This window comes from Aquarana catesbeiana, linkage group LG09 (assembly GCF_042186555.1).
Source record: "Aquarana catesbeiana isolate 2022-GZ linkage group LG09, ASM4218655v1, whole genome shotgun sequence".
Taxonomy (NCBI): Eukaryota; Metazoa; Chordata; class Amphibia; order Anura; family Ranidae; genus Aquarana; species Aquarana catesbeiana.
Genome location: NC_133332.1, coordinates 252,288,324 through 252,313,002, shown reverse-complemented (window position 1 = coordinate 252,313,002; position 24,679 = coordinate 252,288,324). Strand labels below are relative to the sequence as shown.

General features: G+C 43.9%; 1 protein-coding gene across 3 annotated transcripts in view; it reads left to right on the top strand.

The window, feature by feature from the left end:
* Nucleotides 1-24,679, top strand: part of FGD1 (FYVE, RhoGEF and PH domain containing 1) — a 247,924-nt gene that overhangs the window by 183,410 nt on the left and 39,835 nt on the right. For all 3 annotated transcript variants that reach the window (XM_073600187.1, XM_073600189.1, XM_073600188.1), the window contains exons 4-7: nt 3,748-4,201; nt 18,260-18,349; nt 20,062-20,210; nt 24,198-24,354. In XM_073600187.1, coding sequence (XP_073456288.1) covers nt 3,748-4,201; nt 18,260-18,349; nt 20,062-20,210; nt 24,198-24,354 — 850 coding nt within the window. The remainder of the gene's footprint in view (nt 1-3,747; nt 4,202-18,259; nt 18,350-20,061; nt 20,211-24,197; nt 24,355-24,679) is intronic.

The following is a 24,679-nucleotide window of genomic DNA, read 5'->3' as shown; positions in this document are numbered from 1 at the left end:
CCAGAGCAGGGCTTCTTCAGGATCCACCTTGCAGTATTATTAGCGTTTACAACTGGTAAATAATACAAACAGGATATTAATAACAAAAATACATGTATTGTCAACATACCACACAAATCGTATTTGAACATATCCTATCACTAAAGAAAAAAGGGGGGTAGAGGAGAGGGAGGGGAAGGGGAGAACAGGGTACAGATACAAATTCAGCGTATTGGGGGGACATGATGCAGGGAGATAGGAGGAACAAGTGTACTGATTGTGACTCTTACCTCAGACCAAAATCAAAAGTCTCAAACGTATTATGTAGCTATACGCTAGATATCCAGTAGCACACTGACCAGAGTTGAAATATATGATCTATGACATATAGGTAGAATTGGGAGACAGACCCTCTCCTCTCTCCCAGAAACACCCCCCCACACCCAGGTTTTTTTTTCCAACTCCACAATAGTTGTAATTCTACAAGTAATATAGCACCATTTTTGCCCCTTATTTTTTCCTATGTTTATTTGTTTTCTCTTTTTTCTTTGGTGATAGGATATGTTCAAATATGATATTTGTATGTTATGTTGACATTATATGTATTTTTGTTATTAGTATCCTGTTTATATTATTTACCAGTTGTAAACTCTAGTAATACCGCAAGGTGGATCCTGAAGAAGCCCTTCTCTTTGACGAAACACTTCGATCCACATACCTTCTGCTATCTATCCAAGCACAGATGGCTGTATTATATATCTATGTTTTGAATATACTGATCCTTATGGAGTCTGTACTCCTTTTGTTTTTATAATAATTTTGTATAAGGCCCCTTTCACATTTGTGCCACTTGCCCTGTGACTTGGGACTGCAGAGTTGCATGACAAGTCGTACCCCATGATTTCCAATGAGTACTATTCATACCTGTGCGACTTCAAGTCGCACCGACTTCAAAGTAGTCCCTGTACTTCTTTGGTCCGACTTTGATGCAAATTACACAGGCATTCCCTGAACTCGCTTCAAAATCACGGCCACAAAATCGCTGTAAAAACTTGTGACTTTGAAGTTGCGGTAGTGTGAAAGGGGCCTAAATAAAATATTTTGTGATTTTATGTATCTTATCAAAATAGTCTGCTGTTTCTGGGCACTTCAAAATCCCCATCTCGCATAATCTCCCCCTCGGGAGAGACATGGGAAACCTTTTCTTCACAATTTTGACCTTACCTAGGGGATTGTGCCAGAATTTTTAAACAAGCTCCCCCATCCAATACTTATGCTATAGAAACTATACCTAGAATACAGCTTTCAATTTCACAGCAGAGGCACTGCAGTTGTTCTAAGTCATTTGTCTCTACAACTTAGCTGCCCTTGCTCCCCCCTCCCAGCAGTGACTGAGCAGCCTTCCAGCCTTCTAATTTATAATATACAGAACAAGAGTACTGGAATGGGGAGCGGGAGTAGCTGAACTGAACTTCAGTGCTTCTGCTGTGAGGTGGGTGAATTGCTGAAAAGTGCCTACAGCGACAGCAGTCAGTGAGGGTTTTGTTTAAAAGCTCATTTACCTGTCAATGATGTGAATATATCAGAATATCCATACCTGGCCACAAGTTCACTATAATACAGTCCCAACTCACAGTGCTACTGATAATGATCTTTACCCCCTTCTCACAGTAACAGAACTTTACCATTAAAAAACACAATTACGGTTTTCTTTATCAAAGCATTCCATCACATCATTTTCACTCTGTTTCCTGTTGGAGGCGTATACAAAGTATCATTACAAAATATTCCCAGCCAAATATTCTTCAGAGAATGCCTGTGTAACTGTTTATGTACCACATAACTATAGACAAGAAAATGACATCATCCACAGATTATCACACTGTAAAGAAATTGAGGAATCTTTACGTTTCAAATCAGGACGTCATTATAAAAAAAAAATTTTACTCAATTAAAATAAAGTAATTAAACAAATCTTTAATTTTCTGGCATTTTTTTTTTTTTTTTTCATCTCTCAGCATTCTTTATAGTGAACATTCCACCAGATGTGAATGTTCGGCGTTAGCAGTATGTAGGAGTGGCCACTTGTGGATTGAATTACTATTGAGCCTTATCAATCAATGTGCTTTTACAAAAGAACTGTGTATTGCCCCACAGCAAACACTCATGTTCAGACCTGCTAAAGATAATAAAGATTGGAATCTGATTGGTTTCTATGGGGTGGTACAGGCAGTTTTTAAGTCAGAAATGTTGAAAGAGACCATCGTCTGCAGTGGGTTGCTGACCGGGTCAAAGAGAGGCTTTTCAAGCTTCTGCACTTCAAACCTTGGGTCAACAGGCCACCGGGGCTAACAGCCATGACCTATTATTATTATTATTATTATACAGGATTTATATAGCGCCAACAGTTTACGCAACGCTTTACAATATAAAAGGGAGATAATACAGTTATAATACAATAAGATACAAGAGGATTAAGAGGGCCATGCTCAGAAGAGCTTACAACCTAATAGGGTGGGGCAGGTTGTAACTGTGGGGAATGAGCTGATGGAGGTGGTAAAAGATTAGTTGGAGACGTGATAGGCTTTCCTGAAGAGATGAGTTTTCGGGGATCGCCTGAAGGTAGCAAGAGTAGGGGATAGCCGGACAGGTGGAGATAACGAGTTCCAAATAAGTATGTTGGTTCAGTGCATCGGCATGCCATTCAAAATAAACAGCACTGCATTGCACTTTATGCATTATGCTAAAGCTCATTAAAACCTGTGGTACTGCAAAGCATATGTCTAATTGGGTCCTGAAACCAGAACACCTAATTGGCATACTTCCATGTTAGTTACCCAAAAAATATTGAGTTACTGGATTAGCCTGACAGCCAAATAACTATCATTAACAGAAGACAACATCAACAATGGCTTCTTTCTCTCAACAACATTTTCATATAAACATACAGGGTTATCTGATTTGGCATATTATAGATTTTGCCTACAGGTCCAACTGTCAAGTTTGAAACATTAGCTTAAAAATCGACAGTTTATTTGACGTTTAGAATGAATGGTAGCGCACCAGGATTTTTCGACTTAACAGGCATTGCCGTAATGTGCTGTGAAATGAATCTTAAGACCTCCACCACAACAAACGATCCTTTACGCCCATGGAAAGGGTTGTCTTCTGCCACCTGGGATGCAGGGACAGGTGGAGGTTATGAATTCCAGAGGATAGGAGAGGCTCTGGAGAGATCCTGGAGACGAGCATGGGAGGAGACAAGAGAGCTTGAGAGTAGGAGGTCTTGAGAAGAGCGGAGAGGACGATTTGGGTGATATTTGGAGACAAGTGTCTGGTTGATCAGTGCTCCCATTGCCTCATGGTACTGCACAGGCAATGCCTTTTCTCCTTAGGCTGTAAATGAAAAGCTGTGGCCTTTGAAGTGGTTGTAGAGGCTCAGGGTTTCCCACCCTTTCAAGTCTTATTCTCACCTGTTCTTTGCTTCTCTGAGATCTTCCCCTTGTTTCCCACTGGGAGCCACCACCACAGAATTTCTAATGGATCTCTTCTTAAAGATTTATGTTAATTTGTTCATTTCTATGGGGAGGCTATTAACTGTTGGAGGACATGATGGATGGCGAAGGTCTCCAAGGAGTGTGGCCATAGAAGTATAAGACTTTTGGGGGGGGGGGGGGATGCTTGCCATACATAGCCCAATGCTTGCAGAACAATAAAACAAATTTGAACACTACTCACTAACCACTGTTTGAAATCTTTACTCCACAGAGAGCCAATCATCCCACCTGAGCGCACTCTTCAAGTCAACGACTCCGACGGCCACACTGAGGTCGACAACGGACCCTCTCAACATTCTGGTTACAGTATGGGAGAGCTGGAGAACAAACTCCTGGATCTTCTTGAGCCAGATGCATCCCAGTCCAGTTTGGAGAGGAGGCGAAGACTTGTGGTGGGAGGGGGAGATGCAGACGAAAGGGGGGAACAGGACTCCTTAGGAAAACTGGCAAACAGGGACAGTGGCATTGACAGCATCAGCTCTCCATCTACCAGTGAGGAGATGTGTTTCCTTGGGGAGGTGGAGGAAGGTGGGCGAGAAGAGATGGAGCCCCCACATATTACAGCACAACATGGCTCTACTCGTGACTCAGAGGGAGACAGCGACATGGAGGACGGCAGTGGGGGGGAAGAAGAGATCCTTGTCGGGAGGATAGACTCATGCAAGGTAAGATGAGGTTGCTAAGCCTGATTTGCATCAAACAGCTGTTCAGCATGTGTGTGTGGAATGTGTCTGTCTAGTGTTTTGATCCTTAAAATTATCACTGGAACGGATTGGAATTATCACACCAAGCCTTGGCTCCAAGTCCTGCATTTTCCTCCTATTGTATAATCAACTACTGAGAAAAAGCTTATTCATATTACATCAGACAAATCTTTTCACCCCAGAATTGTTGGTTCTTGGTTTGTTTTGTTTTTTTGTTTTGTTTTTTTAATCGTGTAAAACCTGGTGCCCATGCAATTTCTTTCTGCATGCACACGTCTCTGACCGATCAACCCCGTTTCACAAAATGATAGTAATAGGGCCTGTGTGTATTGGGCTTTTGTTTGTGTCAGATGAGTTTTGCTTTCCCATACAAGTATATGGGAATGCAAAACCTGCTTCAGAACCCTTCCGAAGGAGGTCATTTGCAGATCAAATGCCAAGTCAAGTGAATTCAGAATGATCTCAGAAGCATCTTAAACAGAAGCCAACAACACAGGCTCAAAACCCATCAACAGATACCGTACCTTTAAATTGTGGGGAGAAGACTGAGGAAAAACTTGTTCCTGCCTGCAGCAAACTGATGACCTCATTCTCCCTGACTGCACATTTCAGCCTTGGTAAAGTCACTTGCCTTGAGCTATAGTACTACTTTTTAATGATAAAAGGCCCTTCTTGTTTGAAAAATGACACTGTTGTGTTGCTGACTGTTGCTGTATATTGTGATATGTCAGGAATTTATACATGGGGTCATAAGACGACTCACAGTTCCATTTCTTCTTTGACATCTACCCATCCCTCTTTAGTTTGTTCCTGTCAGAACCAATGACTTTAGCAGCGAATCCCGTAACACAACACTGTGCTTCTAACTTCCTGTTTGACCTGCCAACTCAGAGCCTTTGCTATGCTGAATTTCCAAGCAGACTACCAAATTCCTCCTGCCCCTCACCCCTCTCTCTCCCACTCCATGTGAATATATTGATTTTTTTTTTTCCCAGCCAAAACAAAGCTGCTGCACTGACTTCTAAGAGCCAAACCATACTGTGTGTAGGCAAAGGTCTCTTGAAAGATGTAGTTCTGGGTGGTGTGCCTGTGTCAACAGGAACTGATCTTCTGGTAGTTGTCACTGCAGGAATTTACAAGCCTGGTAATGATGTAAAAGGGAGTATCAAAAGCTAGTTCTTACTATGGGAACAAGACAATAATGATAAACAATGATGCTGGGACATGTTCTAGAGCAGCCATTCTCAACCTGGGTTCCATGAAACCCTAGTGTTCTTCCAAAGGTTACTAGTGGTTCTTTAGGCTGTGGCCAATTAACCACCCATCTACTGGTGCCTGGATATTTCTGGCACCAGTGCCTCTTGGTAAAGCCAGGACCATGACACTAGTGATATATTTTTTACTGTCTGTAAGGGTAGCATTCTTTCCACTGACCATGAATGTAGGGGTAGTCTTCCTCCTGATCACTGTGGTTAGGGGTATTCTTCCTACTGACCACCAGTGTTAAAGAGTGATCTTTTAACTGATCACCAATGCAAGGGGCATTCTTCCCACTGACCACCTATATAAGGGGTATTCTTCCCCCTGACCACCATTGTAAGGGATGTTCTTCCTACTGACCACCAGTGTAAGGGGCATTCTTTTTACTGACCACCATTGTGAGAAGCAATCTTCCCAATGACCACCAATATAAGGAGCCTTCTTCCCACTGACCGCCACTGTAAGGAATATTCTACCCACTGACCATCAATGTAGGGAGGATTTTTGCGACTGATCACCATTGTAAGCAGCATTCTTTCCACTGACCATCAATGTAAGGAACATTCTGCCCACTGACTACCAATATAAGGAACATTCTTCCCACTGACCACCAATGTAAAGCCTCGTACACACGATCAGATTTTCCAAAGGGAATTGTGTGATGACAGGCTGTTGGCGGAAAATCCGACCGTTTGTATGCTCCATCGGACAATTGTTGTTGGATTTCCCGGACAAATGTGGGATGGCAGGTTTTAAAACTTTCCGCAGACAAATGTCTGTTGTCGGATTTTGCAAGCGTGTGTACACAAGTCCGTCGGACAAAAGTCCAAAGTACAAACACGCATGCTCGGAAGCAAGGACGAGCCAGAAGCGGTCGGTCTTGTAAACTAGCGTTCCTAATGGAGAATTAACATTCATGACGCGGCAAATTATGAAATCTCGAAATGCAGCGCACATTTCTCTTCTTCTTTAATGGGATAATAATGAAGCTGCTTTACTGGTGATACTGATGGAGTTATTGCAAACAAATTTTCAAAGGCTTTTTTTTTCTAGCGATATCAAGAATAATATTATTATGCTTTTTTTTTTTTTTTTTTTTTTTTTTTTCTTGGGCAAGTTACCACAACACCATTATCCCATCATTTTTAAGATCAAAGGTACAACTACGTTGGTGTCCCTTGTCAATATTTTTAAATGTAACTGCCTATTCCCAAACTGTCATTTGAAGTAAAACACATAGCCAAGTATTATTCTGCACAATTTTTTTTATTGTGCATTAAAAAAGAAAACAAATAAAATTAGACATGCTATCTGCCAATAGAACTTAACCAAAAAAGTGCATTCTATGCATCCAAAAATATAGAAAATATAACAAATCAAATCATTATTATTCAACCAAAAAATAAAATAAAAGCCTCATGCATGTGTCCTGCTTCATAATATAGGGGGCTAACAATGCCAAGAGTTGGTGAAAGCAGGGGTCCATCTTCTGGAGATAATTCCGAAAATCATCCGGATTATTCTCCTGGAGCTCCCGCAGCAAAGGCATATGACATAATTGATCACCATTAATAAAGCAACCAATTTTTGGTCCAAGAACTCCTCCTCCTCCTGTTCCTGGACTGGACTTGGGTCAAAGCAATAACTCCAAGGCCAATAATAAATAACACGTTATCTCCTCCAATTCCACAACATGTCTGGTTGATGAACGGCCATTCAGAAACAAACTGAAAAGCACGAAATTAAAAGTGCGAACTGAAAAGCGCTAAATGAAAAGCGCGAATCAACACATACCAAACATCTAATAACACGAAATTAGCAGAAGGAGCCCAAAGGGTGGCGCTAAAGAGCTGAAAAACAACGTAGTACGTCACTACGTTCGTGTTTGTTGGCCTTCAATTTCTTGCCGTTTGTATGCAAGACAAAATCCAGGCACACGCCTTTGGACAAAAGTCTGAGGTTTTGCCTGCGGAAAATCCGATCGTGTGTACGAGGCTTAAGAAACATCCTTCCCACTGACCACCAATGTAAGGAACATTCTTCCCACTGACCACCTATGAATTCAATTTTAGCAGACCTATCTCAAAACTGGACAGCCATTGAGAGCTCCAATACTGAAACTGGTATGCACTAACACACAATGGATTATTATTGCTGCTACCTTGCAATGATTTCCAGTGGGTATAAATAAATGGGCTGGTTACAAGATTTCTGGAGACTGAGATCGATTGCAGGTGATCATGCTATGCCACAACCGTAGTCACACTAATAAGGCACCTCAATGTAATTGAGCCCTTAAATATACCCAGTTTCTCTCAACCCAAAACAATTGGATATCTGTTTTCTCACTAATTAGTGTTGTGTCTAAAGGTTTTGAATCAGAGAATGACTCATGAAAAGTCTGAGTTGTGGGAGATTATCAACAGCAGCTGTTGTGCAACATTTCTGTAGATAGCAGCTTTAATAAAGCCTGGAGTCATTTTATTAGATTATATACACTGCCCACACAGAGACAAAACACACAGAATACTTTGGTTATGTTTCATTCATAACATCAGCCCTTATCTTTTTAACGGTCTGCCGTTCCCTAGTGTCTGTTTCTACCCTCCTGTTAATTTTATGGAGACACAGAGCCTTCAATTAAATGCTTTACTACTAAAACAAAGTTTGTTCATTATGTAACTCCACCCAAAACTTTTTTTGTCCTGGGTAGAGTGTAGATGGGTTAGAATCTTGACTGAGGTCTTAGTTGTGAAGACAACATAGCTTGAACAAAAGAACATAAAAACCTCTAATGTTTTGGAGATACTATGGACCCCTTTCTCAAGGTGACAGACCTTGAGAAAGGGGACCATAGTGGTGGTCTGTTAATTTGAGAAAGGGGACTATAGAACCAAAGTGGGTTAGCACCTTAAGAAAGGAGACCATATACCTACAGTGGACCTTTCGGGACAGAGATGGCCCCCCCCCTTTTTTTTTTTCATTTTATTTTCTCTTCTTCTTTTTCTCACTTTCCTAGCTCCCCTTCTGGACTCTCTCCACTAAAGCACTGCCCTTTCCTCTTTTTATGCCTTTGAGCAAGAGCGGTACTTTTATTTGGTCCTATGGACGACTGCACTGCTCTCTACAGCTGAAGAGACCCTAGTTGAAAGGCTTTTTACAAAACAAAGCACATCGCATTTCCAGGCAGGGCTCTGATAATTGATTGCATACTGGTACGATATTACATAGTTACATAGTTAATCAGGTTGAAAAAAGACACAAGTCCATCCAGTTCAACCATAAAAATAAATAAATAAAAAATAATATCATACAATCCCATATACACAATCCTATACCCACAGTTGATCCAGAGGAAGGCGAAAAACCCCAGCAAACCATGATCCAATTTGCTACAGCAAGGGAAAAAATTCCTTCCTGATCCCAGAGAGGCAATCGGATTTTCCCTGGATCAACTTTACCTATAAATGTTAGTACCCAATTATATTATGTACATTTAGGAAAGAATACAGGCCTTTCTTAAAGCAATCTACTGAGCTAGCCAGAACCACCTCTGGAGGGAGTCTGTTCCACATTTTCACAGCTCTTACTGTGAAGAAACCTTTCCGTATTTGGAGATGAAATCTCTTTTCCTCTAAGCATAAAGAGTGTCCTCTTGTCCTCTGTGTTGACCATAAAGTGAATAACTCAACGCCAAGTTCACTATATGGACCCCTTACATATTTGTACATGTTGATCATATCCCCCTTTAATCTCCTATTCTCAAGAGTGAATAAATTCAGTTCCTCTAATCTTTACTCATAGTTGAGCTCCTCCATGCCTCTTATCAGTTTGGTTGCCCTTCTCTGCACTTTCTCCAGTTCCCCGATATCCTTTTTGAGAACTGGTGCCCAAAACTGAACTGCATATTCCAGATGAGGTCTTACTAATGATTTGTACAGGGGCAAAATGATATCTCTCTCTCTGAAGTCCATACCTCTCTTAATACAAGAAAGGACTTTGCTCACTTTGTTAACCGCAGCTTGGCATTGCATGTTATTATTGAGCTTATGATCTACCAAAACCCCCAGATCCTTCTCCACTATGGATCCCCCAGTTGTACTCCCCCTAGTATGTATGATGCATGCATATTCTTAGCCCCCAAGTGCATAACTTTACATTTATCAACAGTAAACCTCATCTGCCACAGTTGCCCAATTAGACTGTGCATTGAGGTCGGCTTGTAAATTAGAGACATCCTGTAAGGACGTTATTCCACTGCATAGCTTAGAGTCAGCTGCAAAGACTAAAATGGTAGTTTTGATCCCAGACCCAATATCATTTATAAAGATATTAAAAAGTAAGGGTCCCAGCACTGAACCTTGGGATACACCACTGATAACCTTAGACCATTCAGAGTAAGAATCATTAACCACTACTCTCTGAATTCGTTCTTTTAGCCAGTTTTCTATCCATTTACAAACTGATATTTCCAAACCTGTAGACTTTCCTTTACACATTAGCTGTGTGTGGGGAACTGGCAAGAGCCCCTCGGGACCAAGGTCCTTCACCCCTATGTTATTGTTGAATGTTACAAATTTGCGGAGAGGAATTTCTTCTGTATTTGTTCATGTTCTTGCACAGATTTTGGGATATGAAACAGTTTACTTTACTTTTTCTTGTCATTTGTATATAAATTTTAATAAGATCCAAGTGAAAGAAAGGAGACCATATTAGTGGTCTGTCAACTTGAGAAAAGGGGACCTTAGACCTAAGGTGGGTTGTCACCTTGAGAAAGGGAACCATAGTGGTGGTCTGTCAACTTGAGAAGGGAGACTACGGACCAAAGGTGGGTTGTCACTTTGAGAAAGGGAACCATATTGGTGGTCTGTCAACTTGAGAAGGGAGAACATAGACCAAAGGGGGGTTGTCACTTTGAGAAAGGGGACCATAGTGGTGGTCTGTCAACCTAAGAAAGGGGACCATAGTGGTGGTCTGTCAACCTAAGAAAGGGGACCATAGTGCTGGTCTGTCAACCTAAGAAAGGGGACCATAGTGCTGGTCTGTCAACCTAAGAAAGGGGACCATAGACCCAAAGTGGGCGGCCGGGCGTGTCCAAGATGGCGCTGGGAGCGGACGTGTAGTACCAGAGCTCCCGCTCCGGACTTAAATCCTTCTAAATCCTGGTGTGGATTTTGCACATATCGCCCTGCCAAATACACCGAGGTCTCCCCTGGGACTCAGGGAATGCGCGGACACAAAAAGGGGGCACAGAAACCGCGAGTTCCGGAGCATACGAGAACGCCGCCGAGGCCCGGGCCTTCTCCTCCTAAGACTCACCACATGGAGACGCAGACATCCGCCCCGCCGGACGGCGCGATCCAGGCTGGATCTCAGGCGTTTGAGGCCCTGATGCAGGCTATCTCCACATGTCAAGCCACTCTCACCATAAAAATTGACCATGTCTAGGAAGAAACCGCTCTTATCCGCCGGGACATGGACCGTTTCAGGGAGCGAGTGGGGGAGGTGGAACGGCGGGTCTCTGCCTCTGAGGACGTGCAAAGGGAACACCATGAAGACATTCAGATCCTGAAAACGAAAGTGAAGGCACTTGAATTCAGGGCCGAGGACGCCGAGAATCGGAATCGGAGGAATAATCTCCGGGTCCTCGGTCTCCCGGAGGGTGCAGAGGGGACAGACCCGGTCGGATTTATGGAGAAATTGCTGCCAACTCTCCTCCCGAAAGCACAGTTTTCCCCGCACTTCTCCATCGAACGAGCCCATCGAATGCCTGCTAGCAGAGGCCCACAGGGAGCGCCGCCGCGCACTTTCATTTTCAAACTCCTCCATTACAGGGACAGGGATACAGTGCTCCGCTCTGCTCGCCTGCAAGGAGACCTACACTACGAAAACACGAAAATCCTCATCTTTCCAGACTACTCTGTGGAGACACAGAGGCAGCGGAAATCTTTTGACCATGTTCGTGCCATGTTGAGAGAGAAAGGAATCAAGTATAGCATGCTATTTCCAGCCAAACTGAGGGTGCAGGATGGCGAAAAAGTACAGTTCTTCACCTCTCCCAGAGAGGCGGCTGCATGGGCTGACACCATTCGAAGGTGACCTTCACCAGGAAAACTGTGAGTACAATGCTGAAGAGTCTGCGAGGGGTTTTGTTCCTAGAAGGGAGAGATCGATACTGGATACTTATCACATCACCAAGGACACCTGAGGGCTATTTGTTCAATACCCCTTCTGAACTTGTGACTCTGGTCCTAACCCATATTTCTTCCCTCCAGTACACCCCTAGTGGCACATGGGTTTCTCCAGGATCCAGCATGGGGTCAGAAGAGACGCTTGCTGAGAAACTCTGAACTTCTCCTTATATATAAATACCCTTTATTGATACTGTCTACTCCTGGACATGAGATGAGCTTTCTCATCAATCCTGGGTGGTCACCAAGGACCCAGATGTGACGCCTCATCCTCTTTGGGACAGGATAGGGCCCCAGTACTCACCTGCCTTTGTACTTTCCTCCCCCTTCTCCCCCCCTACCTCCCCCCGCTAGTTTCTCCAGCAGACCCTCGATCCCGGCCGGGGTCGGGGACACTCGGTAACTACCGCAAGCTTTGTGCCCCCGGGGCTCCGGGAGATCCACACCATTTCTTCCTAACCCGAACTTAAAGTACACTTGAATATTTTTTTTTTTTGATTCTCAAAGGTCGGTTGCCTCTAGTTCACTGCCTCCATGACTAGCCCTTGGGCTGTAGCAATTTTTGGGTTACAAACCTGCCTCCATGTTGGGGGGTCGGGTGGGGTGGGGAGGGGTTTGGGGATGTTGAGCCATGTTTCTGGCTTCCAGTTTTTTGTTTTCTATTATTTGACAGTACTGTGTTTGCTCAGCCTACTAGAACTCTTGCCAAGCCTTGGTTCACTTCAGGCGTCCCTTGTGATGGCCGGCGGTGCACCGGGACTTGTATGCAATATATATAATATATATCCGGTTTCTTTACTACTTAAACTGTATACATGACTAACCTTGATATCCTCTCCTGGAACACACGGGGTCTAAACTCTCCACTGAAACGCTCCTTAGTCTTTCAATTTATCAAAAAGCACAACCCCCATATTTGTGTGTTACAGGAGACACATTTGATTGGTAGCAAAACCCTCAGCCTAAATCAACCTTGGGTAGGCCATCACTACCACTCTACCTATTCCAACTTTGCTAGAGGGGTTAGCATCTTGGTCCTAAAGACTCTCCCCTTTAAACTCCTTGACTTGGTTTTGGATCCTGATGGGAGATATGTGCTAATACACGCTTTGATATATGACCTACCATGGGTGCTGGTAGGTGTATACCTGCCCCCCCCAGCTTCCTTCAGGGTCCTCAACTTAATCTCGGGGGGGCTGGCTCGGTTTCCCCCGGATAATGTGGTGCTGATGGGGGACTTCAACCTGGCTCCGGACTCTGGGTTGGACAGGAGCTCAGGGGGAGGTACGGCTCGCCATGATTTAACGGACTGGGCTGACACATATGGTCTGGTGGATGTTTGGAGATGGAAAAACCCTCAAACTAAAGCATTTACATGCCACTCAGCCACGCATAGATCATTCTCTCGTATAGACCTGGCCTATGTGGCGGCCCCTGTCCTTCCCAGAGTCCGCGATATCAACATACTTCCAAGGGGGATCTCGGACCACGCCCCGCTGCTGCTGTCCCTGGAACTGACGGCGACTCCGTCGGACAGACTCTGGAGGTTGTCCAGATTCTGGATATCTGATACAGATGTGGACTCTCGGTTTCGGGATTCGATGCAGCAATTCTGGGAGGTCAACCCGGGCACCGCCCCTGATAACACTGTTTGGGAGGCCTTCAAGGCCTCATCAAGGGGGCACTATCAATGTATTATTGCTAAAGTAAGGAGACTACGCAGGGCAGAACTTACTAGACTTGAAGCTGAGGCGATTAGACAAGAGGCTCTTTATGTCCGGTCTCGCGATCCACAAGACTATACCACACTCCAATCCCTTCACCAACAAACCTTATTGATACAGACCTCCCTAACACAAAAAAAGCTATTGCACCAATCCCAACGCATATTTGAGCAGGGTGAGAAGACAGGCCGCCTCTTGGCCTGGCTCTCCAGGGAACAACCCGGGGTAACGGCAATAGCGCAGATCAGAGACCAGGATGGGACACTTCATTCCTCCCCAGTGGAGGTAAACAGCTGCTTCACCAAATACTATCAGCTATTATATAGCTCACGAGTAGTGTATGACCAACAAGCCCTTACTGACTATTTGGGGGAAATCGATATCCCAGTCCTCACAACCACCGCAGCAAACAATCTAGACGCTCCCATCCAATTGGAAGAGATACAAAAAGCCCTCAAAATGATGCAGACAGGGAAAACGCCAGGCCCGGACGGCTTCCCAGTGGAGTTCTATCAGACCTATGTGGAAGAACTAGCCCCTAGATTACAGATGGTTTTTAGCTCAGCTCTAAAAGCTAGGGCCCTCCCGGCCTCGATGAGTAAAGCAGTCATAGTGCTCATTTCGAAGCCGGGGAAGGATCCTACCCTCTGTGCGTCCTACCGCCCTATTTCTCTCCTAAATGTTGACGCGAAGGTCCTAGCCAAAATCCTCGCCAATCGCTTAAATAAAGTCATCACTGCCCTGATTCATCCGGACCAAACGGGGTTCATGCCTGGTAGAGGTACAGATATAAATATCCGTAGATTGCACACTCATATTGCGGTGGCTGACCCGGGGAACCCTGGGGTGGTAGCCTCACTCGACGCAGAGAAAGCTTTTGACTCGGTCGAGTGGGGCTACCTGTGGGGGGTCCTTTCCAGATTTGGTTTTGGTCCGGTTTTTCTCTCCTGGATTCAGATGTTGTATGCACATCCAAGGGCTCGCATACGCACAGGGGGTAACCTCTCGGAACCATTTCTCTTGGAGCGGGGGACTCGGCAGGGATGTCCGCTGTCCCCGGCATTGTTTGCCTTGGCCCTGGAGCCGCTGGCGGCCCATATTAGAAGTGACCGAGCCATTAGGGGTATCAAGGTAGGCCCACTGGAGGAGAAACTGTCCCTTTATGCCGATGATTCCCTCCTTTATTTAGCTGATGCTTCCAGGTCCTTGAGGGCTGCCTTGTCTCAGTTTGATGCCTTCAGCCGCTTTTCAGGAGTTCGCATCAACTGGGACAAGTCAGTCCTTTTTCCACTTCATCCATCCCTGCCTCGCATCGACACTCTGACCCCTCTTGGATGGGTTGAAGAGTTCACATATTTGGGCGTCAGAGTGGCCTTGCCCTTGGAAGGTTACCTGGAACGTAATATTCTTCCGGTGTTGGACAAGCTTACCAAACAGTGCACTACTTGGCGCAAACTCCCACTTACGCCGGTGGGCAGAGGGAATCTAATCAAGATGGTGTATATGCCCAAACTGTTATATTTTTTTCGTCACACTCCTGTTCATATACCCCGGGCTCTGTTCCGGAGACTCGACGGCATTGTGGGTTACTTTGTCTGGGCGGGTAAACCTCCTAGAGTGGCCAGACGGACCCTTTATCTTCCCCTCTTTGGAGGTGGCCTGGCCCTCCCAAATTTCCTCATATATTACTGGGCGGCAGTTTTGGTTACCGTCCGCTGGTGGTTCTCCCAGCCTAGGCAGAACCCAGCGGTCACCCTCGAAGCTGCAATCCTTGGTTCATATGCGGCCCTTTCTAATCTAGTCTTCAGGGGGTGTAAAGCACACCCGGCTGTTACGGTGCCTATGAGGACCACTATACGGGTTTGGCAGTGCTCCCGGACGGCACATCGTGACCCCCTTGGTGGTCTCCCCACATACACCCCTTTGGGGCAATCCCTCTCTTCCCCTCTTCCCCACCTAAATACAATACCGGCCCCGCGGCATGGGCAGCGAAGGGAATTGTTACCCTTAAGCAAATAATGCCAAACGGTAAGATCCTAACATTCCTGGAACTAAAACAAGCATTTAAACTTCCTCAATCCTTCCAATTTCGTTACTGGCAGCTTCGACATGCCCTTACCTCCCAATTCCCTAGCCCAGTCACTCTGACCTCTGACTCTATTGAGAGACTTCTTACGTCAGAACTTTTGCACAAACCACTTTCCACCCTCTACATGTATCTTACAGTGGCTCATGATACGGACACCTCACACTTGCTGGCCAAGTGGAAGGTAGACATTCCCAGCCTGGACGAAGAGATATGGGAAGAATGTGTCTCCACGTTTATCCCTTCTATGATAGCGTCCAGAGATCGTTTTATACAATTGAAATTCCTGCACAGGGCATACTATACCCCACAAAGGTTGGCCAACATATACCCCTCTCACAGCCCATTGTGCACGAGATGCTCCACTGAACGGGGCTCCTTCTTCCACATGGTATGGACTTGTCCCAAGATCCATCCATACTGGAGAGGAGTAGCGGAGGTACTAACAGAAGTCTGTGGTGCCGCGTTGACACTGGACCCTCTTGTCTTCTTGCTCAGCTATCTTGGGGATGTAGAAGGGGACCGTTATACCAAATTATGCTTGACTTTTGCCCTCTATTATGCAAGAAGAGAAATCCTATTGAAATGGAGGGGTACAGAGCTCCCCACAGTTGCCGCATGGCGAAATGCAATCAACAAAGTCCTTCCACTATACAAAATTACTTACGAAAGTAGAAACTGCCCGGCAAAATATGATAAAATATGGTCAAATTGGTCTGATGTCTAAAACAGTGAATACATAGTATATGCAACTGTCTTGGTACTGCATCCATAAGCCGCTGGGGAGCTGGGAGTGGCCGTGGGTTGTTCTCTGGTTTATCTCTCCCCCCCCCCGTCCTCCCCCCCCCCCCCTGCTTCTCTCCCTTCCCCGCTTTCCTCCCCTTTCTTCCCTCCTTCTCCCCCCCCCCCCCCTTTTTTTTTTTTTTTTTTTTCCCTATTCTTCCCTTCCCTCCCACTCCCTCCCCTGGACCGAAATAATCCCCTTCTCAGTACACTTTTAGCAGGAGAATGTTAGGTATAAGCTAAGAATATCTCTGTTTGTATAAAGTATGTGCACCCCCCTTATTTGTACTGAACCATTTGATATTGGTAGTTTAACAATAGACATTTTCTTTATTATAGACTGCTTTTCACCTTTGGAAATTCTGATTTTCTGTTTGCCTGGCAATGGTTAAATCCCACTGAGTTATGATCTGGTAGCAAATACTGTACTGACTATGTTCATGCTATTTGTATTTTATTCTTAAAGAAATAAATAAAAACTCTTACTGTCAAAAAAAAAAAAAAAAAAAAAAAAAAAAGGTGGGCGGCCGGTCACCTTCAGAAAGGAGAATGTGTCTCCAAAGGGCTGGTGGTTTTTATATTTTCTTCTGTGCAGCTAATAAGATATGAGATCTTTACAAACCAATGTGCTGGCCCTTTTTTTTTTTTTTTAATCGAAAATAAAGTTTATTGGGCATAAAAGTCAATACAGGTTGTTACATTCAAGTTGCAAGGTGCAACAGTGGGCCCTTTTTTTGTATTTGTATTTTCACGGTATTACCGTTGCCCGTGCACCCTCCTTAAGGTGAAGGTGCAAGACTGATTTTTGTCCAGGTTTTTATTGCTGTCTGTGACCCCACTGGAAAGATTTACCATCACTTCCTGTTCCGGGAAATGACAGAAAAGCTTCCTAATGAAAACACAAAGAACAAAACCTGACCAGGGTTGTAAACCCGTCCACATTCTATCTGGAGCTCCACTTAACTTGTTTTCCACTCTTTGCTGCAAAGAGCCAGCACCATATCAGTTGACATAACTGAAGAGCGGATATTGGGATGCAAAATTTGCTGGATCATGTCCAGGCCAGAAAGTGACCTTATTCAGCCCACTCAACCAGCTCCAGCAGCCGGGGGATGTGGCCATGATTCAGAATAAAATATCATTCTGAGTAATCACACATTGGGTAATCAAAGGTCTGGTAACGACTGCTCAGTGGTGGTGATGAGTTCAAGGACTGTTCACAAATATTAGCGGGCATCCAGACCTGCCGGCATGATTCATCCCTCAGAGCCCTGCCAATCCCACCATAGACAGTTTATTTCAATGCAGGAGGTGGAGGTAGTGGCACAGACAGACTCTTCTGGCCATCCTAATCATAATGGTGGTAAAATGTGGCAAATGTATTTCTTAATCTGTCAAAATTAGATTTTCCCTTATAACTCCCATCTGCATGCCACTATCTACGAATATGACTTTATCCCCAAAACCTCAGAGCACAGAAACATCGGCCACCCAGTAACATATATGTGTGGCGTGTGAGCAATAAAGCCAACCCTTTCGCTGCAACACATATGTATTATGCAAGTGGAAAAAGGTTAAATAAGTTATTGTTTGTTCACTTGCTAAGAAATTCTACCACTCCAGAAGGAGTCAACTCCATAGCACTGCCACAGTTCTCTCTCCATCCCTGCATGGAAGAGCCCTCTCCTTCTCTGGGAGTGCCTGGTAACTGTGCTGGCCCAGCTCCTCATTACATATATATTGGTGAGAGTCCTGTACACAGTTTTACCATATGCAGTTGTGGAGCTATTCTGTACATTAGTATAATTTTTTTTAAAAGAACATCTGAAATGGTTATATGCCTGTTCCTAAATCTTATTAATGTTTCTGTAAATTGTGTTTAGTAGCTCTTTATTGTTATAGCAACATGATTGTGTCTTTTGTGTTTCTTCCTATTATTGTCAGTCATTTGAATCCCCTGTAATTCTTTTTACAGTTCACAGCACGCCAGAAAGTATATAACATCGCGAATGAGCTGCTGCAGACTGAGAAAGCTTATGTGTCTCGCTTACATCTTCTGGACCAGGTGAGAAAATTGTTTTATGGAGAATTTTTTTTTCTTTAAAGCCCAAATACAGTCAAAAGAAATAAGTAAGCAGTCAGATAGGCATTGTATTTACGGTATATCCTCTGTTTTCATAGTGTTACCTCTACTTTCCTGTTATAGCAGATGCACAGTGTATTTAAATATGACTGTGCAGCGCAGCTGGCAATAGAGATAGAACTAAGGCTCCTAAAGCGGTTGTAAACCTCAGACATGAAATATGAACAAAGCATATCCCTCTATAGTGTGTAAATGTCATTTCTGTCTGTTGCTTTGTTCCTCTGCTATCAGCATGAATCACTTCTGACAAGTTTTCCCTGACACCAAGAGAAAAAAGGTGACAGAGGAGGGACCTCCAGCAGATTGACAGCCTCGGCTCTGTTCCTGTGTGCTGTGTGGAGGGGTGTGTGTCCCTTCCCTCCAATCAGCTCTCAGACCTCTCCTCACTGAGCTTTTGTCAGCTCGCCACCCCCTTTTGTTTAACTCTCAGACAAGCTTTTTAAAATTCTAGACTTTGAAGAGATGCAGAGAAGAGTGCAGATAGACAGGTTCAATTTATGTAGGAGGATTTGTTTCATCTCTGTGTATGACCTGAGGCCAGTCACTTCACTGGGTATATGTGAGGGTTTACAACCACTTTAACAACTTGCGGACCGCCCGCCCGCAATGTACTGCGGGCAAGCGAACGCTCTAGGCCCAGTGCACTGGCGTAGGAAAGGCCGGAAGCAGCATTTTTCCTGGAGAGGTACAGGAATATAAAGAGATTACAAGTTGTGAGACTGCAATACTCTGCAACACTGCAATACTCTGCCAATACCCTGCCAATACTCGCCAATACTTGCCAACACTCTGCAATAAATTGTAATAGAAACAAAGATTTTTTTTTTTTTCTTTCAATCAAATTTTCAGTCTTTTTTTATTTATTTCGCAAAAAATAAAAAACCCAGCGGTGATTAAATACCACCAAAAGAAAGTTCTATTTGTGTGAAAAAAAGGACAAAAATGTCATATGGGTACAGTGTTGCATGACTGAGTAATTGTCATTCAAAGTGTGAGAGCATCGAAAGCTGAAAATTGGTCTGGTTAGGAAGGGGGTTTAAGTGCCCAGTGGTCAAGTGGTTAAAGTAAAGTATAGTCTATTTTCAGTGAGATGTTTTGAAATCTTATTATAGTGCTTGCTTTAGATAAGGCAATAAAAACTTTTTTTTTTTGGGCCACATGTGGCTCCTGAACTCCTTCTTTGTGGCCTTCAGCTGGTTTAAGAATTTAAATAAAACAGAGCCCCAGCTGATCTCTATTTAATAAAGACTACACGGCACTATGTCTGTTTGCATAGCCACTGGTTAGCACTGAAAAGCTGGAAGGAGGTCATTCAACTATTGGGTATCAGTGCAATCCTAGAATTAGGTCACGCACAACCATTGGGTAGCACTGCAAAGCTGGAAGGCGGTGACACATTTGAAATAAGAACATGAGAATAGTAATATAAAATTTTATTGAGGAAATGTGGCTGTTCTTATGTTCATAGATAATTACAATCAACAAATAAGAACAAAGTTTCCTAAATATTACTACAAATTGACAAGATAACTTACATCAAGGTGATCTCTTTCACATTTAAATCCAAAAAAACTTTGTAAAGACTGCCTCAATGCCAGTATGGATTTTTATACACGTCTTTTTTCTTTTCACAGGTGTTCTGCGCTCGGCTCATAGAGGAAGCTGGAACAAAAGGCTCTTTCCCTATTGAAGTGGTTATGGGAATTTTCTCCAACATCTGTTCCATATATTGCTTCCATCAACAGTTCCTCCTGCCAGAGCTGGAAAAGCGCATGCAAGAGTGGTAAGCTTTATAAATCTGCATACACACAATGGTGTGACCTTTGAAAGTATAGGCTTCAATGAACAGCCAGATTAACAGGACTTTTACTCAACCAGTCCATCCAACATTGATATTTTAGGTAGGGGTGAGCACTAGCTATTTTATTTATCTGATGTGTTGTTAAATTTCTCTTATGCCCTGTACACACGACCAGTTTTGCCATCGGAATAAACTCCGAAGGTTTCTCCGACGGAACTCTGATGGAATTCCATTCAAGCTGTCTTGCCTACACACGGTCACACCAAAGCCCGACCGTCCAGAACGCGGTGATGTACAGCACGTACGAGGGGACTAGAAAAAGGAAGTTCAATAGCCAGTAGCCAATAGCTTCCATCTCGTACTTGCTTACTTGGTCCATCGGAACAGCATACAGACGAGCGGTTTTCCCGATAGGAATTGGTTCCATCGGAAATATTTAGAGCATGTGCTATTTCTAGGTCCGTCAGAATTTTCGAAAAAAAAAAAAGTCCGATGAGGCATACACACGAAAGGAATAGGCGATGAAAATCTTCTGTCCGACTTTTTTTGTCGGACATTCCGCTTGTGTGTACGCGGCTTTAGACAAAATCTCCTTGTAAGAGTATCTGACTCTTCAGCTTTTCACATAGTCCAGTAGCAGCGAGAGTAGACTCCATCTACAATCACTGTAATGATTGCTATATACTGTATAGCCACTGCATACTCTAAATAAGATGCAGTCTATATAAAGCATGCATAACAATAATCCAGCGGAGTACACCTACTTATTTATTATATTATTTTTAAATTTAAATGTGTATAAATCCCGAATAGAGAGAATAAATCCTTCATAATGGTTTCAGGCAGATGGTAGAAGCTGGCTACTCCAGCTTAGAGATCTCATCAGTGGAGTTTCTGAAATATTTCTGGAGTTAGAGTTTAATGCGTTGGCATCTACCAACCACATATTAATTTGGGATTACAGATCCTTTAATGATTATTGCAGATTTTTTACTCCTGATTTCCAGCTGGAAGTGGAGCACATTGATGTGTTGCCTTTAAAGAGGGAAAGACTAATGAGCCTCCTGGATCTTACAGGACATACAGTCAGGTCCATAAATATTGGGACATCAACACAATTCTAATCTTTTTGGCTCTATACACCACCACAATGGATTTGAAATGAAACGAACAAGATGTTCTTTAACTGCAGACTTTCAGCTTTAATTTGAGGGTATTTACATCCAAATCAGGTGAACGGTGTAGGAATTACAACAGTTTGTATATGTGCCTCCCACTTTTTAAGGGACCAAAATTAATGGGACAATTGGCTGCTCAGCTGTTCCATGGCCAGGTGTGTGTTATTCCCTCATTATCCCATTTACAAGAAGCAGATAAAAGGTCCAGAGTTCATTGATGATAGCAAAAGCCATTCATGTTATCAGAAGCATGGGTTTGGGGGAAAAAAAAAAAAACTTACATACTCACCTAGATGGATGCAGCACTGATCCGATGCTGCATTGATCCAATGCTGCATCTTTCCCCCGCCGCCTATAAGATCGAGAAGAAACAAGTGATCAAAGACCACTGATCACTCAGTTCTCAGTCGTCAGTAAACAGAGCCAGTGACTGAAGAGGGGGAGCGGCTAGTTCAGGCTCTCAGCAGCACGCTAAGAGGCTAAGCCAGCTGCTGGTCAGGCATCTAGGAGGATCCCAACAGATCTCTCCAGATTCTGGACGGGCTCTGTGACATCAGACGATAGCTCCTTTAAAGTGTTACTAAACCCTGTAATATAAAAATAGTTCATCCGCCCCCCCCTCCAGCGCCCACAGCTTATACATCTTATTTGTACATTAAAATACTGCCACTATATACCTTTTTGGCTGATCTGTATACCACAGTCAGTGATAAACTGCACAGTTTCTCCAGTGCTGAGAGTTCAGGTGGGAGGAGTTTTCCACTATCATGTGACCTGGCGAGCTCTGAGAACAAGTAAATACTCTCTCTAGCATGAAAGACACAACTGAGCATGTGCTGGTTGGCTACTCTGCCTGTGTTAGCTGGCTTTCCCCAGATAGACAGTACAGGAGGGGGAGGATCTGTGCATACAGGATAAAACAGCGTTTTTACACAATGCAGAGGATTAACCCCTTAAATTCCACAGTGAGTATAACAAGCATGCTATGCTGCATATACAGACTGATTTTACTGTTGTGGGTTTAGTAACATTTCCAATTGTGCAGACAAATTTGAGAAAAGCTCACACAGTATGCATAAAAAACTTTTTATAAGTATTTCTTATCTGTTAGACCTTTCCTAGAAGGTGTCATTGGCTGACCACAAGGTTTTGTGAACACTCTCAGAATGAGTCTGTTTTCATTAACATACAATACAAGACGCCTAGCCTCTAAACCCTTACACACTATTCGTTTTTTTTTCCATGCAACCCAGCCGTTTGCACACACACACAAAAAAAAGCTGTGAGCTCCAATCTGACCCACTGTACTATTCATGCAAGGTTAGTTCAGTGATCTCCCCCGCTGAGCTGTTGTGTTCTGACAGGGGGACGCCCATACCACCCGCCAGAACAGTCTGATCAGGGCTCCCTACCATTGGCGGAGAGCCCTGATCAGGAGTCGGTCGGCCGCTGGTTTTCCAGCATGCACGTCCGACAGAAGCTGCCCAGAACGGCCTGCTTCTGTCGGTCAGACCGACATATCGAATGTCTGACGTTTTTTTTGTGTACGGGGCTTTAGTTAGGACAGAAAGTGTTTAATTCTAGTAACCATTGAAAATGAAGATCTGCCTGCACAGTACAGACAGGGTTAATTATGGCAAACACAGATGTCCACCCCCCCCCCCCCCTCATAAACAAAGAGAATTATGTAGGATTTTTCCTTGCTAGAGGGTCCAGAATAGAGCATTTCAAAAAGGTGAGCTGCAATTTTTTAATATTTTTGAAGATTTGCTATGTGAATGGGGGCATGTAACAAACATAAAGTGAGCATTATCCAAATGTGGCTGCAAAAGTGGAAGCAGTGTTAATTTTGTCAATGAAAATATTTTCGCCAATGAAATTAACACTATTTTAGTTGATGAAAATACGACTAAAACTAAAATGGCATTTTAGTCAAAAGACTAAGACTAAAACGAAATCAAAATTTGACGTCAAAATTAACACTGAGTGGAAGTGCATGTTAAAGTGTGTGTGAACCCAAATATGTAAAGCACTGCCAGCCCTTCTATTAAAGGAGGCATGTAAATACCTTTTTTAGAGTTATCTTCAGGCCGGTCACATGACTCGCGGCCGCTTTACATCTCTAATACATGGCTACTGCAGGAGGGGCCGAGATCTCCCTCTGACATCAGCCAGGGAGGTCACATGGCCGCTCAGCCCCTTCTGCAGTAGCCCTGGAGACCAGGCGAGAGTCACGTGACCGGCCTGAAGATCGCTCTAAAGCAGTATTTACTTAAACATTGTGCTTTGCCTAACTATTAAAGAGGGGCTGGCAGTGACCATTTATAAAATGTGATTTCTAATAATAGCGGCGGGGGGGGGGAGTCGAGACAGAGCCACAGAACACGGAGGTGACAGGCAGGGAGGGAGGGGGTGAGGGGGACAGAGGAGAGCTGCCGATGACATAGGGATGTACGCTGACCACGGTGGTCAGGGCTCAGCAGCCCTGATTATCGTGGTCAGCACAGAGGGGGACACAGAAAGTGGCAGGATCAGCCAGGTTTTTCACAGTTTAGAGAGGGGCAGGTTAGACAGCACAAGCAGTTGCTGTTTAATGTGCTTTAAGGGAACAGGATCTCTTTTTTTTTTTTTTTTTTTTTAGGTTAACAAACACTTTAAAAAAACTGTCACAATCCATAAAAACTTACATTGGCTTTTAAATTATAGACACTGTGTAATAAATGGTTTCTGTAGGAGAGACAGTTGCACTGCGATATTATATTTCAATAAATACCTTGTTTATTCCCTTCAGGGATTCGAATCCTCGGATTGGGGACATCCTACAAAAGCTAGCTCCCTTCCTCAAGATGTATGGCGAGTATGTGAAAAACTTTGACAGAGCCATGGAGCTTGTGAACACATGGATAGAGCGATCATCCCAGTTCAAGAGCATCATTCAGGAGGTGCAGGTAAGAAGTCTTTCCAGAACCCTTCTTTGGCCAGAAAAGGCACAACTATGCTTCAGCCGGTTATCTTCAGTTGTCAGCAGAATCCCGGCACTGAGCACCAAACACCAACCAAAGATGGGTTGTTCAAATATAGCCAACTAGCTTAGGCAGCTGATGGTAGCCAACTGTTATGCCCTGTACACACGGTCGGATTTTCCGACGGAAAAAGTGCGATCGGATTGTGTTATCGGAAATTCCGATCGTGTGTGGGCTCCCTCGTACTTTTTCCGTTGGAATTTCCGACACACAAAGTTTGAGAGCAGGATATAAAATTTTCCGACAACAA